Raw genomic sequence first — 18,943 nt, forward strand, 5'->3', positions numbered from 1 at the left:
ATTTAGATCTAGTCTCCTAGCAATGTTGAAATAACTTTCTAGGCCCAAGATGGTGCCACTTCTGCTGGGTTGCCACATCAACAGACTGAAGCTTAGATAACTTTTGTGCTTCTGTAAATGTTCTGCTTGACCAGAAAGGTGGTCTATCCAGTCAGCCAATCCCCAAATGCCAAACCAACTCTGGGCCTTCTCACCCCAGCAAGGTTGACTATGTAACTCCAGCCAATCAGATATTTTTGGTTTTTCTCTTCCTTGTTCCTTATTCTTTATTCTTTGAAAGCTTCTTGACTTCTGTCTCATTTTGCTGTTCTCTGAAAGGAGACTGTCCACTTCATGAAGTATTAAATAAAGTTTATTGGTATCACTTAAATTGCCTTGTTTAATCATTTTTTAACAGCAAGTTTGATGTTTATAATACAGTATTGTTATTTATAGTCACTACACTGTGCGTTTGATCTCCAGGACTTATTTATCTACCAGTTACAAGTTTGTACTCTTAAACAGCTCTCCTATTTCCCCTCCCCCCATACTAAAGCTTTATAGTAATCCTAGGGCAGCAAGAGCAAGGTCAAAAAAGATGGGAGGTGAGAAAAGAGGGAAAGCAAAGACAAAGTGGCACATCACTGAGAAAACATGGTTTAGTCACTTAGAACCAGTGACTTGAGGCACCGTCCATATAGGCCTGTAGAACCACTGTTCCTTGGAAGAAAACTTGGCAGGGTGTGAGGGAAAGGGGGCAAGGGAGAGGTATTTACTTTTGCCTCCCCTCCTTTGATTCTCATGGATCCAAGTTCACTCCTTGGGGCATTAAGTTCCCCTAAATATTCAGATTGTGTTACCCAAGTTTTCTAGAAAGTCGGATCCAAAACTTAGAACTGTGCATTGTTGGAGGGGAAAGTGGGGAAAGAAGCCCGAGCCTCTGTGGATTGATTTGGTTTGAAACTGTGCACTGGTGCTACCGTGGCTCACTCAGGGTACACGATGGAGGCTTCGCAGAAACCCTAAATCATGGTAGAAAGGCTAGGAGACCTGGGACGTTAGATTGTGTCTGGTGGCTGGATCTTTTGGAAACAAATGGCTGAAGTCACCTGGGACTAAACAAAGTTGGGGAAGTTTATAAACTGTATGAAAAGGAATCAAAATCACCAATAATCACCCTTGAAAAGCAAACAAAAGCACACCAAAAAAAAAAAAAAGCTAAATAAAACAAGCTGTTTTGTTGTTGTCTTTTTGACTTACCGAATGAAAAACAAATCTGGATTTAATAAAGACAGACTCCATTTGGAAGTTATTGCAATTGGAGGAAAAGGACTGTTGCAGTGGGGAGAACCCTGTGAACATAAGATCTGTAGAAGTCTCATGAGTTAGTAGGATTTTTCTCCTATAGAGGTGCATAAACAAGACTAGAAAAAATTGGGCATGGGGCCTTGGGATGCATGAATGTGATAAGATCAGAAAATGTTTTTTTTCTGAGGCCAGTCTCTTGAAGGAGGGGGGCAGCTGAGGAGGGGCTGGCTGTTAGCTGGCTCATACTGAGACTGGGTCAAAGTCCACACACTTGGGGGAAGGGAAGAATCTTAACCAAGGTTTGGTTAACAAGCATTTTGTTCTGATTGATCAGTGGAGACCAAAAGTTTAGTCAATCGATTATTAGGCAAAGAATATAAATTTAGCCTTGTCTGTCTGGCTTGTCATAGGTAAATGAGTGGAGGGGTGGGGCAATTCCCTCAATCTTATCTATGTCATACAGGGAAGGGTGGTTAGTTGCAATAAGCCATTTCCCAGAACACAAATGTATGAGGATTTCTTTAACCATCACTATTTTCCAAGATCACAAAGCTGAGGTAAAATTCAGCACTGTTAGACACCCAAGAGACAGGCAATACGAGAAAGAATGATAACACACAGTGCTGATGGGGGTAGGTATATGGGAGAATGGATACTACCTTGGAGTGTGGCAGCTCTACAAATTGACGCAGCTTTTAAATGAAAACGTACTAACTTTTCAGCCCATCAACCACATCTTAGACATCTATACTGAGTAAATGCTTGGACAAATGTGCTGAAATAATACATATCACATTATTATTTTAAATATCAAATATTTGGGAACAACATAAATATCTATCAATGAGATTCATTAAGGATATCTACACACACATAACGACGTGTGTGTTAACAAGGATAATGGTGGGGAAGAAGTAGGTGAAGGTGAAGTAGAAGAAGGTGATTAAGAGTGTGCTCTCTGGAGTCAGGTTGCCTGGGTTCAAACCCCAGCTCTAGCACTTATAGATATGTAATCTTGGGCAACTCACTCTCTGTGCTTTTTCTTACCTGGGAAATAGAAACGTGTGTACCTTCTAGGCTTATTGGGAAGATTAAATGAGTTAATACATGATAGCATGTAGTATCCATACTGTAACATAAATGTGATAGCATAACTAGTGTTACTAGATTTATATTATTGATATCCAAAGTATCTTCCACATATTAAATATGAAATCCAATTACAAAATGAAATATGTGTTATGATACCATTTAAAAATATAGAGAGAGAGAAAGGGAGAGGAACTATAATATTGGGAAGAATATATGTGCAGATGTTAACTTTTTAACTTTTTACTTTATATAATTTTGAAGTAATTTTTTCTTTTAACAAAATTCATGAGAAAGAAAATAAAACCACCTCTTATTTGAAAATAAATAAAAGATATGTAGATATTCAGGGAATGAGGTGGGAGAGGGATACTTATGGCTTAGGGTTATATTTCGCCCTGGGGTAATAATTCTTTGGTCTTAAAGTTGATTTTCATAGATTTAATTTATGGTGAGATTACTTTAGAAAGTAGTCTAAAACTTTAAACGTTAAACTACATTACAGAGCTATAGTAATCAAAACAGTATGGCATTGTCATAAAAAAAGACACATAGATCAGTGGAATAGAATAGAGATCCCAGAAATAAGCTCATGTATATATAATCAATTAATTTATGACAAAGGAAATACAAATATACAACAAGTAATGGACAGTCTATTCAGTAAATGGTGTTGGGGAAACTGGACAGCCACATGCAAATGATTAAACATAAAACCTGAACTCATAAAACTTATAGAAGAAAACGCAGAAGATAAGCTCTTTGACATCAGTCTTAGGAATGACTTTTTGGATTTGACACCAAAAGTAAAGGCCACAAAAGGAAAAATCAACAAGTGAGACCTCATCAAACTAAAATGCACAAAAGAAACTACCAATAAAATAAAAAAACAACCTACAAAGTGAGATAAAATATTTGCAAATCATAGTATTTCTGATAAGGGATAAATATCCAAAATATAAAAATCAGCCCCATCTCCTCTCATCTCACTTTTATTTCATTCTATTTTCCTTTTGGACCTTACTTGGATTTAACTGAAGTTCCATGATTAATGACGAACCTAACAAAAAATTTCTGTTTGGAGGATTATTATGACATTATTAATGGCATTCAATGAGGAGTGAGGATCTTACTTGTTTTAGGTGGAAGAATAGCTTACTGCTCTTCATAAGACATCTTAAGTCAAATTTATGAATAGGACCATAAAACATTGAGTGGGAGCTGTTAGGAGTCAGTGAATGGCATCTTGGGGTCAGTTATTTTACCTATTACAAGCACTGTCACTTCTGTAGACTGTAAGCACACTGTCAAAGAAAAGTAAAAGAACCAGAAACAGCCAAACAAATACAAATCCACATGTATATAACCTTTCTTTTTCTTGTATGAATAACAAATTGAAGCTCAGAGAGTTTGGAGACATGTACAGGGTCGCAAAAATTAGAAATGGGAATCCTATTTGAACTTACTAATTCACTTCAGAGTCTCTTTGAAGAAATTTCTACAATAAATACCATCAAGCTGGCTCTCCCCAAGGCCTCCCTCCCCTCCCCGCTCCTTATGCCTAGAAGCACTTCTCTCTCTTTCCAGAGTTTTTATCTCAGAACTCTGTGATTGTTTACTTGGCCTCTCCCAAACTAGGTTATGAAATTATTCAGGCTAGGGATTGTGGCTTTTACCTGCATTCTTTGCATCTAGCACTGATGTGGGGCACTAGAAGGAACTTAGCATGTGTGAGTAGAAAGACTGGATTTTTTTTTTACTCCAAGTTTAGAGCAATTTCTTTTATAACAGTACTACTTTCCCTGGAGCAGTATTTCTCAAAAAGTGTTCTTGACATGCCAGAATCATTTGAGGTGCTTGACCTAAAAATCACATTTCAGATTTCACTTCAGTCCTAGAAGTTAAAACTTCTGGGTGTAGGGGCCTGGAAATCTTAAAAGAGCACCTCATATGATTCTAATGAAGACAAAAGTTCAAAAATCTTTATTTGAGCTGTTTTTATGGAAGGGTGGCTAGGAAAGAAGAGAGCAGACACGCTTTCAAAGTGCTGTTCCGATGCTCTTTTGGCGGTGTGTGTGTGTGTGTGTGTGTGTGTGTGTGTGTGTGTGTGTGTGTGTGTGTGTCATTTTAAAATACATACTTCCCTTCCAGGTATTTACCTTTTCAACTTTTGTGTTCTCTTATTTGGTCAGCTCAGTATTGTTTGGAGTGTCCACTAAGGGGCAGCAGAGTACGGGCAAAATAAGAGGGTTGTTAGAGCACAACGGAAATATTACCTTTGAAATAGCTCCGTAATAAAGACATGCCAGGAAATAATGGGTAATATGCTCCAATCCCCTTGAGGCAAAATGCTTTTCTCTACTATTTTAGGAGTCTTATTTTCAAGCATCATAATTTTTATTACTATAAATAAATCATTTGTTCTGACTTTGATAAGTCAAAAAATGGAAATTCTTTAAACTATTGAAGAAACTCATTATATTACTTGAACTATATGAGAGAGAATATTGTATCGATAATATTTTGGTCAAAAAAACTAATCATGGGAATTTCAGAACACTTATTATTTGTAAATTATTCAAAGCTTTATATAATAAATTCAGAATCTTGGACAATTTTATTCAAGTCATAGTGTAGAGTTGTTAAGTCACTACTTTAGCAGATTCTTCCATGTTTAAGTCATCCAGGTCAAGGCGAAGCTTCGTATTACACATTGCACAGAGGATGAGACAAACAAATTTACTGTGAGGAGTTTCTTTTTCATATGACTCAAAAATTCTCCTAAGTACTTCACTGTATTCCTTTTTAGTATATCTTTCGGGTGATTTTAATTTAGCTCACTGTGTTTGAACTTTTATCTTCTATTCTATCCCTTCTGAATATGACTAATTGGATTGGCAAATTTGTGATGGTTAGCAGATATATTAGAGGAACAAATATGACTAACTGGAGTAGCAGGTATGTGGGAGATTCCATATCTAGTCAGGAAGGCAGTTAAGACTAAAGAATAAGTTAATGGGATAGAGCTGAGTACAAATCCTGGCTGTGTGATTCTAGATAACTGACGAAATTAATAAAAGGAAAGAAAATGAACAGGATAAATAAACAGGGCAACTGACCCAAAAAGGAACACAAATAATGTAAAGAAAATAAGACATCTTTAAACAACTCTTATTAGTACTCATGGAGAGATTCAAGTGTGAATGCATAAATAGAACAAAAATGGGCTGCAATAATAAAGGTAAAATCAGGAAACAAGAGAAAGTGCTTTGAAATGCAACAACTGACTGCCATGCTTCTGTTAGTTGCTGAGTAAGATCCAACCGATAAAACAACTCCTTCACATTAAATGACTATACATTTTGGATATAATCAAAAGGCAGCTACCTGAAGGCACTGGAAAGTGAACACAACCAAACAGAATTTTATGAGAAGGACATGTTTGAAGAAATGAAAGTGTATAAAAAGGAAGTTCCCATTTTCATGGTTTTTAGCCTAGGGCCAAGCTTAGCAAGGCACATGAGTTGCTGGGAACTTGTGGGAATGCCATCTTTCTGGCCTGGAAAACCAGAAAACTGAATGCAGGGTAACTCTGGTCACCAGGAGAGTGTGGGAGTATTAAAAAGGAAAGACTAGGTTGGGGATTCTTGAATTCTGTCTGCCTATAGCTCTGGTTAATGCCTGAAGGACACGGGTGCCAAGCAGATTAAAACAGTTTAGAGCTCTGAATTAAGAGGAGTTGCCACTCAAGAAATAGAGTCTACTAAGTAAAAAGAGATACTACTAAGCAGAGAAAAGTATGGAATTCAGTGTTAAAACCAAAACAAATGGAGACCAGCCTCCAAAATTCCCTGAGTGGACGAAACCATTCTTGTCACATAAGCAAAGCTTAATTTAGTATATTTCGCAAGACTAACTTGACTTGGGTCTTTCTTGCTTATGACTCTGGAAATCATAAGCAAAGCTTAAACTGTTTCCAAAATTGATACAAGGTAATCACTAACCAATTTCCTATCATTTAAGAAAATTCTAGTATTATAACCAATGACTGTGAAAATAAACACTCACTGCCTTCTCACTGTTTAAGCTGTTTTGTAACAATACACCCCTGAGCCTCATTCCATGTTTTGGTTCGAGTGCTCTCGGTTCATGAAACATCTTTTGGTGTGTGCACAATAAACTTTTACTAAGTACGACTTCAGTGATTCATTAGTTTTACTTCTGCTATTTCTGCACTTTTGACAAGAGTCTCCACAACTTAATACTCATAATGTCCAGAATACAGTCCAAAATTATCTAATGTACAAAGAACCAGAAAAGTGGGACATATTCTCAAGGAAAAAAAATCAATTGAGACCAACCTTGAGATGGCAAACATGAATAAAGAGATAAGGATCTTAAAGCAGTTCTTATAGCTACCCTCAAAGATGTAAAACAAAATATGCTAGCCATAAATGAAACATGGGAAATATCAGCAGAGAATTAAAAACAATAAATACACCAAATAAAAATTCTAGAACTGACAAAAATATATTTGAAATAAAATATTGCTGAATGAACTCAGTCAAATGGAAGTTACAGAGAAAATAGTAGTGAAGTTGAAGATAGATCATTAAAAATTATTAGGTATTAGGACCAGACAAGTAAAAAAAAATAAAATAAAATAAAAAAAAAAGAACATAGCCTCAGGGACTTGCTGGATTATATCCAGTGGTTTAACATAGTATAGTTGCAGTGCTATTAAGAGAGGAGAAAGATTAGAGAGCAGAAAAAAAGTGAAAAAATAATGGCTAAATATTTCTCCTAAATGCCACATTTAGGATTTCTAAATTTCTAAAAATCGGGGTTCTGAGTAATTAAGTAACTTATTATACAGGCGACAGAGCTACAATTTGAGTATGAGTTTTCCTGAATCTCCGGTCTGTGTTCTTAATTACCTCACTTTCTGCCTTAATAATAGGTGTTTGTTAAATAAACAAATAAAATAAACTTTGAAAAACAAAACAAAATAATCCATAGTATTTTCAGTGCAATGAGTGAACTTTTGCTAGACAAAATCACCTAAATAAAGTTCGTATGATGAAACTAAACACTTGAAATTAAATCAAAATTCTGATCGGTTTATTTTGTTTTATCCCTTTAATGTAGACCTAATCTGCCCCAAACAGTAACTAGCCACATATGGCTAATTTAACTTCAATTAATAAAAGTTAAATTAAACTTAAAAATCAATTTCTCAGTCACACTAACCAAATTTCAAATATTTAATAACTACAAGTAGCTAGTAGATATCATATTGGACAGTGCAGATTATAGAATGTTTCACAGAAAGTTTTATTAGATATCTCTGTTCTAGACTATTTGCGATTCAAATCAACTGTCTCTTCTTCAAGAGCATTGAATCAGGAAGGACACAAAATCTTGTCTCTTCTGCTCTAAAGCTTCAAAAATGTCCAGGAATGTTATAGGAAATCATTAAGATTTTAAAACAAATGTTAAAAAAGAAATGTAACAATATGCACCTGACACTTGGCAAATATTTCCTTTGGCATCCCTCCTCTTAGGGTCCCACTATGTCCTTGAGCTTGCCTGTGACTGCTCTATGTTCAAAATTATCCAACAAGCACCTGACTTTTCTACACTTTCTGTCGTACAATGAACGGCTCCAGTTTCTCATTCACTCAGCCCAATGCTTTATGCTAGGCAGGAATGGATTGTCTACAGGTGTAATGTGATACTAGATATGAAAAATATTCTTCTACATTCCTCTTCACAGTTAAAATACACCCTCCAGATTGCTCTTAAAGATGACACTTTACTGAGAATTTCCAGCATCATGAAAAGTCAAAAAGAACTTAAAGAAACTTTCTATCACATCTTTTCGAGGACAGGTGACATACCTGTGCTTGTGCTCTTTCTAATTAATTATTTGTATCTGTAGAACATAATTCTGTTGCATTGATTAAACTCTATTTCAAACTGTTTTCCTAGACACAAATGTAACAGATAGTGCCAATTCCCATTTTTCAATTTCACTAGAACAATGTTCTTTTTTTACATCCTCTTTTGCTTTAATTCATGGGGATGATGTTATTGAGACAGAAATATTTTTAACAACTATTCTAATTTGTCAAATGGCCTCAGAGAGAGGAATGGTTAGGGGTGGGGATAATGAAAAAGAAAGATATGTAGATATAAGTATATACGCATATGTTCAGTGGGTAGCCCTCCTTAATGGTGGACTGCAATGTTTTTTTTTTGTTATTTTGACGACTAGTGGGGTAATTAAGACGGGGTTTGGAGATAAGAAGAAAACACACACTTAAAATGTCTAGTTAATTTTAAGTCTCAGGAACCAGGGAATCAATACATCTTTGGGGCAAACTGGTCTTCCCATTTGAGGAAAAATAAGTCGAATAACAACTGTAGGTAGACACAAAGCTATTTCTAGGATCCTATACTTTCAACAGAGGCCAGACTTAATGGTATTGACATAAATAGCAATTAACATAGTACAGTCTCTAGCTCAAAAATTAAGATTTAGGTGTAAAGTTGCACTTTTTTTTTATGGGCAAATGAAGTAAAAATTAATTATTCAGTATTATTTGGTCCCCATTTGAACCTTGGATAACTTAGCATAAATCCATTCTTTTCAGAGACATGGTTAGTCAAGACAACACTCCAGAGTATTCTGGTTGTTGCCCACTCTCTGTGCTAGGGTTCAAACTATAGTGTTTGTTTTCTTCTTTAAGGAGGGGAAGATGAGGGGCTAAATGAGCTACTATTTATTTTAATCAATGCTATTGATTTTAGACATCTAAAACTGGCTGTTAGCCCAGAAAATACTTACACACAGATTACATTAGTATTAATCTGATAAGAACTGTCCTCCAATTCATCTCAAGCTGTTCAAGCCATGAGTAAATATAAAAGGAAAAATACAAACTCAAAATATAAGCAATAAAAGAAATATATACATCAAGTAAGTTTAGCAAGGTATTATGAGTAAATGTTTCTTCAGTCTTCACACCCTATTCTATAGGGATTTTTGAGGTTATAATTTGAAGAGATGTAATTTATGTCTTCCTTCTTGTCATCACTGCTGAAGTGGTTACTCAGGGGAGATAACTTAGTAAATAAAACTCAACTTTTGGTAGCCTAATCATTTCTCAGCTCAGGTGGTTACAGGTGAGATTTCAAAAGGTAAAGTAACACAATAAAGGGATTTTCCAATGATTAGCCAATTCAATAAAATATGTAATAATAATATATATCATTGGACTAAGTATATCTCCAGCCATTTATTTAGTACTAAATTTGACTACAATTTTAATGGCTTCCTGAAACAAATTCCCACTGAAAATATATTAAAAACTTAGGAATAAGTGCTCCTTGGGAAGACCAAATGGTTATAGTTAATATGCAAAAAAAAAAAAAAAAAAAAAGTAGGAAAGTTATTAACTTTTATTTTAACTAGAGATATTTTCTCTTCCAGAAGCATTTCAAATCGCCATCTCCTTCTTGCTTTAAATTGCTGAAATAGGAATTCTGAGAACTTTAAAACAATTCAAACAAGAAGGCAATGGTGAACGATTTCTTCCAAGCTGAAGCTGTGGAGCTTTGCTATGAGAACGTGAATGGATCCTGCGTTAAAACTCCTTACTCACCAGGACCTCGAGCAATTCTGGAAGCTGTGGTGCTTTGCTATGAGAACGTGAATGGATCCTGCGTCAAAACTCCTTACTCACCAGGACCTCGAGCAATTCTGTACGCAGTCCTTGGTTTGGGGGCAGTACTAGCTGTGTTTGGGAACTTACTGGTCATGATTGCTATCCTGCACTTCAAACAGCTGCACACACCTACAAATTTTCTGATCGCCTCCCTGGCCTGTGCTGACTTCTTGGTGGGAGTGACCGTGATGCCCTTCAGCACAGTGAGGTCTGTGGAAAGCTGCTGGTACTTTGGGGAGAGTTACTGTAAATTTCATACGTGTTTTGATACTTCCTTCTGTTTTGCTTCTTTATTTCATTTATGCTGTATCTCTATTGACAGATATATTGCTGTTACTGATCCTCTGACCTATCCAACCAAGTTTACTGTCTCCGTGTCAGGAATATGCATTGTTCTCTCTTGGTTCTTTTCTGTCACATACAGTTTTTCTATTTTTTACACTGGGGCCAATGAAGAAGGAATTGAGGAACTAGTAGTTGCTCTTACCTGTGTAGGAGGATGCCAGGCTCCATTGAATCAAAATTGGGTTTTACTTTGTTTTCTCCTCTTCTTTGTACCCACGGTTGCCATGGTGTTTATATATGGTAAGATATTTTTAGTGGCTAAACATCAAGCTAGGAAGATAGAAAGTACAGCCAGCCAAGCTCAGTCCTCTTCAGAGAGTTACAAGGAAAGAGTAGCAAAGAGAGAGAGAAAAGCTGCTAAAACATTGGGTATTGCTATGGCAGCATTTCTTGTCTCTTGGTTACCATACATTATTGATGCTGTGATTGATGCTTATATGAATTTTATAACTCCTCCTTATGTTTATGAGATTTTAGTGTGGTGTGTTTATTATAATTCAGCTATGAACCCCTTGATATATGCTTTCTTTTACCCATGGTTTCGGAAGGCAATAAAACTTATTATAAGTGGCAAAGTCTTAAGGAGTGATTCATCAACAATTAATTTATTTTCTGAGGAACCTGATCCAGATTAACAAAATTACTGAAGAGTCTTCCACACTAACTGGAATTAACTTCACATGCAAAATTAAATATTTGGATCTAGAGAGATAAGTGTAATGATTTGCCAAGTAGGTGGATTTTATATTCAACAGTTAGCTGTTCCAAAGCATTTGTCTTCTTCATGTATTTTGGCACCTTTTTTAGAATTTAGTGATAAATCAATAAAATTTGCTATTTCATATTTTTTTGTTTTTCTAATTTTTACAATAATTTTAATAGCTTCTCTGAATTTCCTACTTGTTTCTTCAAAGAATTTGAAACTTTGCAGTTTCTCCTAAACTTATTACCAATATTCAGTTGTTTAAAATCCATAGAGGGAAGAAAAAAGCTCCTGCCTAACTTCTAAGTTATATTCTTTAGAGACAAAAATCTTTAAAGCATATTTTGTTTGGAAAGTAAAATAAGGTTATAAATTCTTGAAACCTCTTTAAACCTAAAATGATTTATAGAAAGCTAGAATGCGGAACTTCCTAATAATTGAAGATTGTCCGAAAAACACTGGAACTCTTGTATTTTCTGAACCCTAGCAACACTTCTCTCCATTTTAGAAAGACTGTGTTCACAAAGAATATGCATAGTGATTATGTGATTATACACTACATCTTACTTTTGGAGAACGTAGTTTATTATGCCAAATAAGCATGTCGACAAAAAGCTGGCTTCTGTACTTTTTAAACATAATTTGAAGTAAAATAATTTTATAAAAAAGCTAATTCAAATTCACATTTTTTTTTTTTTACTTTTGAGTTCTTTCTTTGTACTAGACACAACATTGAAAATATAAAGCTTAGTGACCCAAATATAACCAAGGATTATTTCAAAATAGCAAATAACCAAACTGGTATTATATTCCAGGAACAGCTTCAGTTTTCTCATCTGATAACATTTCTTAGTTGCATAAATTTTAATTAAAAATATATGTTAAAAATATATAGGCTCACAGATGTATTAAGGATTCTGCTGCTATCAACACAAAATTAACAGCTAGGGCTTATGTCATTCTTGTCAACCCAAGCTACCAGGCACGATTGCTGAAGTCCTTGCAATCTGAGGAATTAATCCTTTGCTGTTTCTACTTCTTTGTCTTTCTGGCTCCTTATTAGAATCCTACAGTTAGTGCTTTTGATTGAATGAGACTTCACTTGGTTATGTTCTCATGCATGAGGGGCAAGCAAAAAAAATTAATAAATAAATAAATAAAATAAAATGCATATGTTGATATGTTGAGTGTTCTGAAATAGAGTAAAACTTAAAAAAAAAATTAATAATAGAGTGATTTGCCCTTTCAAGTCTTTGAATCACAGCCTTAAATCTTTGTTTAGGTAGCTGATTTTCACAGACTATTCTATAACAGACTTGCTTTATGAAATGAAGAGATAACTAAGCAAAAAGAGCTACATTAACATTACATATTTATAAATGAACCAGTTTAGAAGTACTTTATACAAGATTAAGCTGTTTCGTATTTGTCTGTTAATACTTTTCAAATAGAGCTGACAGTATTTAGGAGAAAAAATAACATTAAAGATAAAAGAAGGTAAAAGGAATATGAAAGTCTTCAGAGTAGAATACTTTGTGATTCAGACCATATGCCAAAAAACGGGTCTACTGACTACTTTTCAAATGATCACAGTTAAGGTCTCATACCTCATTCCTTAAAAGAACTCACAGTGTGTGTCCCTTTGATGTGTCAGTATGTTGTTTTCACAGAAATGTGTTTCTTTCCTCAACTGCAAGTGTAAACTTACACTGACTCTCATAAATAATAAAGAAAACTATTTGTGGGAACTTAAAGGTATATACTATTTTGTTCACTTAGATTATATTGTATTTTATATAGAATATAATATTTGAACTGGTTGCAGTAATAAATACTGTTCAGTGATATTTTTAAACTCTTATTAACATCAGTAAGTGGGAAATACACTTCAAATTTAACCGTTCTTGTTTAGTTTTCTATTCTCCTTGTAAGCCTTCATAAAGGAAGTCTTTTGATAAAACAAAACAAAACAAAAAAAACACTTGATTATTTTCCCCCCAAACGAATTAGATAATTAAGTACAGCACCTCTCTTCTCTTTTATGTCTCATTTATTTATACAAATAAACTATTAACTTCTTGGTCATCTGCATATGAAATTGCTGTAGAGCCATGGCTGTATTTAGAACAAAATACACTGAAGATGGAAGTAGGTTCACTGTAAGAATGTTTGCAACATAAAATCTGACCTTGAAATGGTGTTGAGCTTAGTCTCTTAATCATGCTGAGCTTCGCTTCCCAAATTGTCTGCTTCAGTCAATGGGAGGTTGCAGAACTATTGAAAAAAAGCAATAAATCCACTTATGCCTTAGGCTGTACCCTGCATAGATACTATGTCTTTTACATATATGTACCATTATTACATGTTTATTTTTTATTAATATACTACAAATCTACTTAAAATCATTACTGAATTAATAATAGTTTTTGTTCACATGCTTCTTTCTCAATCAGTTGATATGAAAAGTACGACTGCTACATTTAGTGGAGCTTTGCATATATATACATATATATATATGTATATTTTAAATATTGAAATGGGGTATTCAAATATAGAAAGGTACAGAACAATTGCTATAGTTTGCCTCAGTGTTGGGATTAGAGCAACTTTACCATTTAGTGGCTGAGCTGTAAGTAATCCATCAATAACAAATTATAAAAACAGCATAGGCCATCATTACCTACATCTTCTTAGACAGCTACAAATGTAACTGAATATGGCTATAACAGCATTTATTCATTACTGATGTAATTGATGGTTACTTCAATTTTATGAATGCCCCATGTATTTTCTGTCTTGTAAGATGCTATGTATATTTTTCTTCAGCTATGATGCCTTCGACTTATATTTTTACTCTTCATCTTTGATACATTACAACCAATTTAATATCAGTCTTAAAGAATGATTTTTCAGCATTGTATTTGTATTCAAAAAAGGCAGAAATATACTAGTAATATTAATTTAAAAATCAAATTAATTTGAAGTGAACATTAAAGAAAATATGCCTTTGATACACAGGAAATATATTCTGATTACTAGATTTTAAAACTAAGTCTATTGTAGTACATGAGCAATAATTTTTATGTTTTCAGCCTTTAAACAGTTGTTTCTAAACTTTATATATTAAGTAGTTTGATATTTATGAATAGTACTAAATTCTTATGTACTTTTTATTTGCTGGTAATTGTTCATATAATTTTAATACTTAGTATAGTGCCTTGAACTTAGTCCCTAAAGATACTTTTTAAGAACATATATGATTAATTCTTTATTTCCCTTTAATGGTCTATTAGTCTTTTACATTTAAAAAAAAAATCTACCTTCTTTTTCTTCATTTGGTTTTCTAAAATAGAAAATTTTCAATAATCAAAGTTTGGAGAAAATACAGATTTAGGCTATTGATAAGTTTTGTCTAATCCTATCACTAAAAAATAATTTTATATTTAATGAGAAAAAATGCTGGAGAATTTAAACTTCTATTATACTGAGTAACCTTACTTTCCCCACTCCAATTCTTTGCTCTGAACATGAAGGACTTGTATACATTGACTTTTAACATCAAAACTGGGTTTGTGTCAAATTCATTATTTGTTGTTAAAAGAAGAATGATAGTTTTGGATAAATAATGAATTTTCCAGCTAAACCTTTAGAAGTCAACTGTTACTATTGGTGTCTATCATATAGTTAGATTTTTTTTCTCTGCCTTCCTAAAGCATTTCTTCTATTAACTATTTAATTATTTATTAAACTTTATGGGGAATATCCTCATGCTTTGTGGTTTTTGAATCATTTTTCCAGGTTGTTTCTCTGGTCTCTAGGAATTTTAGCTAGCACTTATGTCATATTGGAAGGGTGAGAAGAATATTATGATTGCATAAGATATACTTATTCATTACTTATTCACTTCTAATTTTGTTTTCACTTTTCTTCAGCATGTTCAAACAGACGAACTCTTTTATTTTTCCCAGCTCCAACATTAATTTATGCTGAATTTGTCTTCTGTATTTTAAGAAATACTTTGGTATTCTAAAAAAAATATGGGAATACATGAGGCTATTCCTCAGAGAGCACTGTAAATATCAAACATACACCTTCTTTTATCCACAAAGGCTTATGCACTATCACAGTCCAGAGTGAGGTTGGAAAGCCAGGCTATCTGGGTTTGAATCCCATCTCTGCCAACTACTAGCTTCTACCTTGGTTAAGTCTCTTATCCTTTGTACATCTTAGTTGCTTAGTTATAAAATGGAAATTATAATGTAATATTCTCATTTAATTCAGTCGATGGTCTAGCATCTCATATTATTGATAGGAAAGGACGCAGAACAAACAGGTTGATTATAGCCAGTGGTGCAAGGGAGCTCTTAAAAGATGGTAGAAAGTAGACACAAGGCAGGTGGGGGACTCCCAAGTGGACTTTGCCTGCCTCATAAATTTAACCAAGATGAGTCATAACCATATATTGTCTTATCTTTAAAGTGGTATATCCTGCTTAGTTTAGTATTGTCCTTAGGAACTGATTAAATATTGTCCTTTGGCGTTAGACACAGTTAAGTGCTTATCTTTGCAACTGTTACTCGTGTATACGTGTGAACAGAATATAATATAAATGTCAGCTCCTATATAATGCCTGGGAAGACAGCCTATGCCTTTTCATTTCTGAAAAATGATGTTGGTTTTTCTGACTGGTGTATCACTTTCATTTTATGAAGAACTCTGCTGGGTCCACCCAACTTTATGACTTGGAAGATCCAAAAAGACTCACTTTATGATGGGCAGTTAAAAATACAGGATCACTTAGTGTCACATGGTCCAGTGTTCCTTCACTACTTGAACTCAGTAGCACAAAAAGAGTCATTTTTTGAAATGTGCTTTATCCTCCACTGTGAAGAGCATGGCCTTATTCCAGAAACCTAGAGGACTACACTGAGTTTCTCTCACTGGAGCCTTCCATCAAATCTACACTGCATCCTTTTCCACTAGTAACACCTCCAGTACCACAAGGTCACTGAATTGTATGGCAGTTATGCTGTAGCCTAAACCTGTTGCAGAACTCTTTCCTACTCCAGGCTGTACACAAAGCCTGCACACATATACTAGGTGTGTTAACAAAAAAATTAACTTTTTTTGTTACCTAGTATATGGACCAGAGCAGTATTCTTAAGGGTAGAATATGTTGCCTCCAGATCCTGAAGAGGTCTACCAGGTGTTGTGCTTTTTTCTTTGGTATAGGGGATATAAGATGCAGTCGATTGTCTTTTTCTTGGGATGGTACATCCTTGACTGCTTTAATGAAAATGAGAGCTCCTGAGCCTGCACAGGGTTTATCTGCAAATTTCTAAGAAATATTTATCTTACCAAGGCTATGAATGAGGTATCTAGTATCCTAGGTGGCCCTTGCTCATCCTGCCTGATCAACAGAATGCTATCAATGTAATAAATCAATATGATCTTCCATAGGATGCTCAGATGGTCCAGACTCTCTTCTTGAAGAGGGATCTGAGTGTATCTCTGGGTCGGCCACAAAAACACAGTGAATAATAAAGGTATTCTTTAGAAGATGATAATAAATCATATCAAGGTAAGCAACAGATTTTGGCTGAGAACATATAATACAATGAAAATGTTGGTCCCAATCCAATGAGCCTTCAGATTGCTATTTAAGGCAGAGTTTCTTAATCAATGTGCTGCAGTTAAGAGAATGCCTAGAGATACCGATCCATGAATTACTCAGGGAAGTCAGACTGGGTCCGGGGTGGCCAGTGCTACTTGGCCAATAGACTCGAGCCATGAGCAGCTTCCCTGAGTTCCTTCTGATGGTTGCCCAAGCTGAGCATGGTCTGACAATATGCTGACCAGGGAGCTCTCCAGAACCTCTCTCATGAGAGCTCCACCCTCTTGACCTAATCACCTCCTAAAGGCCCCATCTCCAAACACCATCATATTAGAGACTAAATTTCTATATATACATTTTGAAGGGACACAAACATTTAGTCTTTAGCAATATGTTACCATGTATAATAAAGTGAAAAAAGATTTGGGATCATCAACTCAAACCCAGGTATGAATAAATAATTTCTCAGAAGAAAACAACCGGCCCTGGATCTAAATGTGTCTTTATTTCTAAGCTAGCAGCTTTCTAAAAGCCAAAGTCCTAGGTGGAATTAAGGCAAAGTTATTTTGTTTCTGCATCCTTTCCCACGTGTTTCGAGGTGAAGAGCCTCACCCCAGCCCCTGGCTTCGAGCAGTGAGCTGTACACTGTTTCCCGTGTGGGATGGGACGCTTCAAGACTCCTTTACAGGAATGGAAATCCTGAATTCCACTGCTACTTCTGGACTGGAAACCTCTACATCCCCATTGTCAGCTCTGCTCACATTTGGTGTTCCTGTTCCTCTTCTTGTGCACAGAAAAGATTATCTCACTGATAAACTTTGCTGTATCTTTCCCTCCATTGCCCTTTTTATATGCCTGCCCTTTCCATGTGTTTGGAGAACAGGAGTTGATGATGATGGATGTCTAATGGAACCATCTTGACTGGAAGTCCTAATGAAATCTTTATCTTGTCTGAGCAGTAAAGGTGGAAGAGAAAAAAACCTCTTTTATCTAACTGCGTATATTTTTAAATCTTTACTTTTTGACTTGAGCAAGTTTTTTGGTCTTAAAAGGTAAAAACTTGGAGGTTTTATTTTCCAGCTTCTCTCCTGATGAGAGGTGCCCGTCCTTCTAACTTTACAGATGCGTTAGGATGCAACAGTCCAAACACAGGCATCTCACAGAGGTAGCAGGAGCAGCAGGACACCATCTTCCATGGATCAGACATCACTTCAGCAGCAGAAGCAGGTAGATGCCTGTGGTGGGCAGAATAATGTCCTCCTCTCCCCCGCCCCTGGCCAGTGATGCTCCAGAACCTGTGACTGTGTTATTTTACATGGCAAAAGAGACTTTACAGATGTGTTTAAATTAAGGATTTTGAGATGGAGGAGATTATTCTGGATTATCCAGTGGGCCTAATGTAATTCAAAAGATCACTAAAAGTGAAAGAGGAAGGAAAAAGTCCGTGTCAGAGTCAGACAGAGATTTGAAGATGCCATGCTGTTGGTTTTATGGACGGAGAAACATACTATAAGCTAAGGAATACAAGTGGCCCCTAGAAATTGGGAAAGGCAGAAAATGGATCCTTCCCAAAAGCCTCTAGAAGGAATGCAGCATTGCCGATACCTTGATTTTAGTCCAATAAGAACCATTTCAAATTTCTAACCTCCAAAACTGTAAGCTAATAAATTTGTGTTGTTTTAATCCACTGAGTTTGTGGTAATTTGTTACAGCAGCAATAGGACACTAACCCAATGCCATGATCCTGAGACAGGCACCCCATGTATGGCTGTAGCATCCCCCGTCAACCTGGTGGTCACCTAACAAACAAACCCCGACATCATTACGCAGTCAGCATCACTCAGAGACTTCACTCTCCTGATATAGGGCAGATCACAGCCCTTTGTTGTTTTTAAGAAATCTTTCCTAGTTCTACTCCTTTGAACCTAATCTTTCAGAGCCTGGATTTGTGCTTATTTGCTTCCCTGCTTGGCTATACAATTTTTCCAATCAGAGCCCAGTATTTGTCTCATATTTTGTTAGTTTTTCTTTAGCACTTCAGAATAAAGTAATAAATAAATAAAATCAAAACAAAACAAAAATGGCCACGTGGATGTTTTCTGAATCCATTTCTCCTGCTAGCAACTCAATGTCTCTTTTCCTATTTATAGTTGACATGAACATATCAGTCATTGC

At 35.3% G+C, this 18,943-nt stretch overlaps 1 protein-coding gene across 1 annotated transcript; it reads left to right on the forward strand.

The window, feature by feature from the left end:
* Nucleotides 1-9,958: 9,958 nt before the first annotated feature.
* On the forward strand, nt 9,959-11,086 carry TAAR9 (trace amine associated receptor 9). Its single transcript, XM_006926179.2, has 2 exons — nt 9,959-10,009; nt 10,088-11,086. The coding sequence occupies exons 1-2, from the start codon at nt 9,959-9,961 to the stop codon at nt 11,084-11,086; spliced, it is 1,050 nt and encodes a 349-aa protein (XP_006926241.1).
* The last annotated feature ends 7,857 nt before the right edge of the window (nt 11,087-18,943 follow it).

Source organism: Pteropus alecto, unplaced genomic scaffold, assembly GCF_000325575.1.
Source record: "Pteropus alecto unplaced genomic scaffold, ASM32557v1 scaffold79, whole genome shotgun sequence".
In the NCBI taxonomy this organism is placed as follows: Eukaryota; Metazoa; Chordata; class Mammalia; order Chiroptera; family Pteropodidae; genus Pteropus; species Pteropus alecto.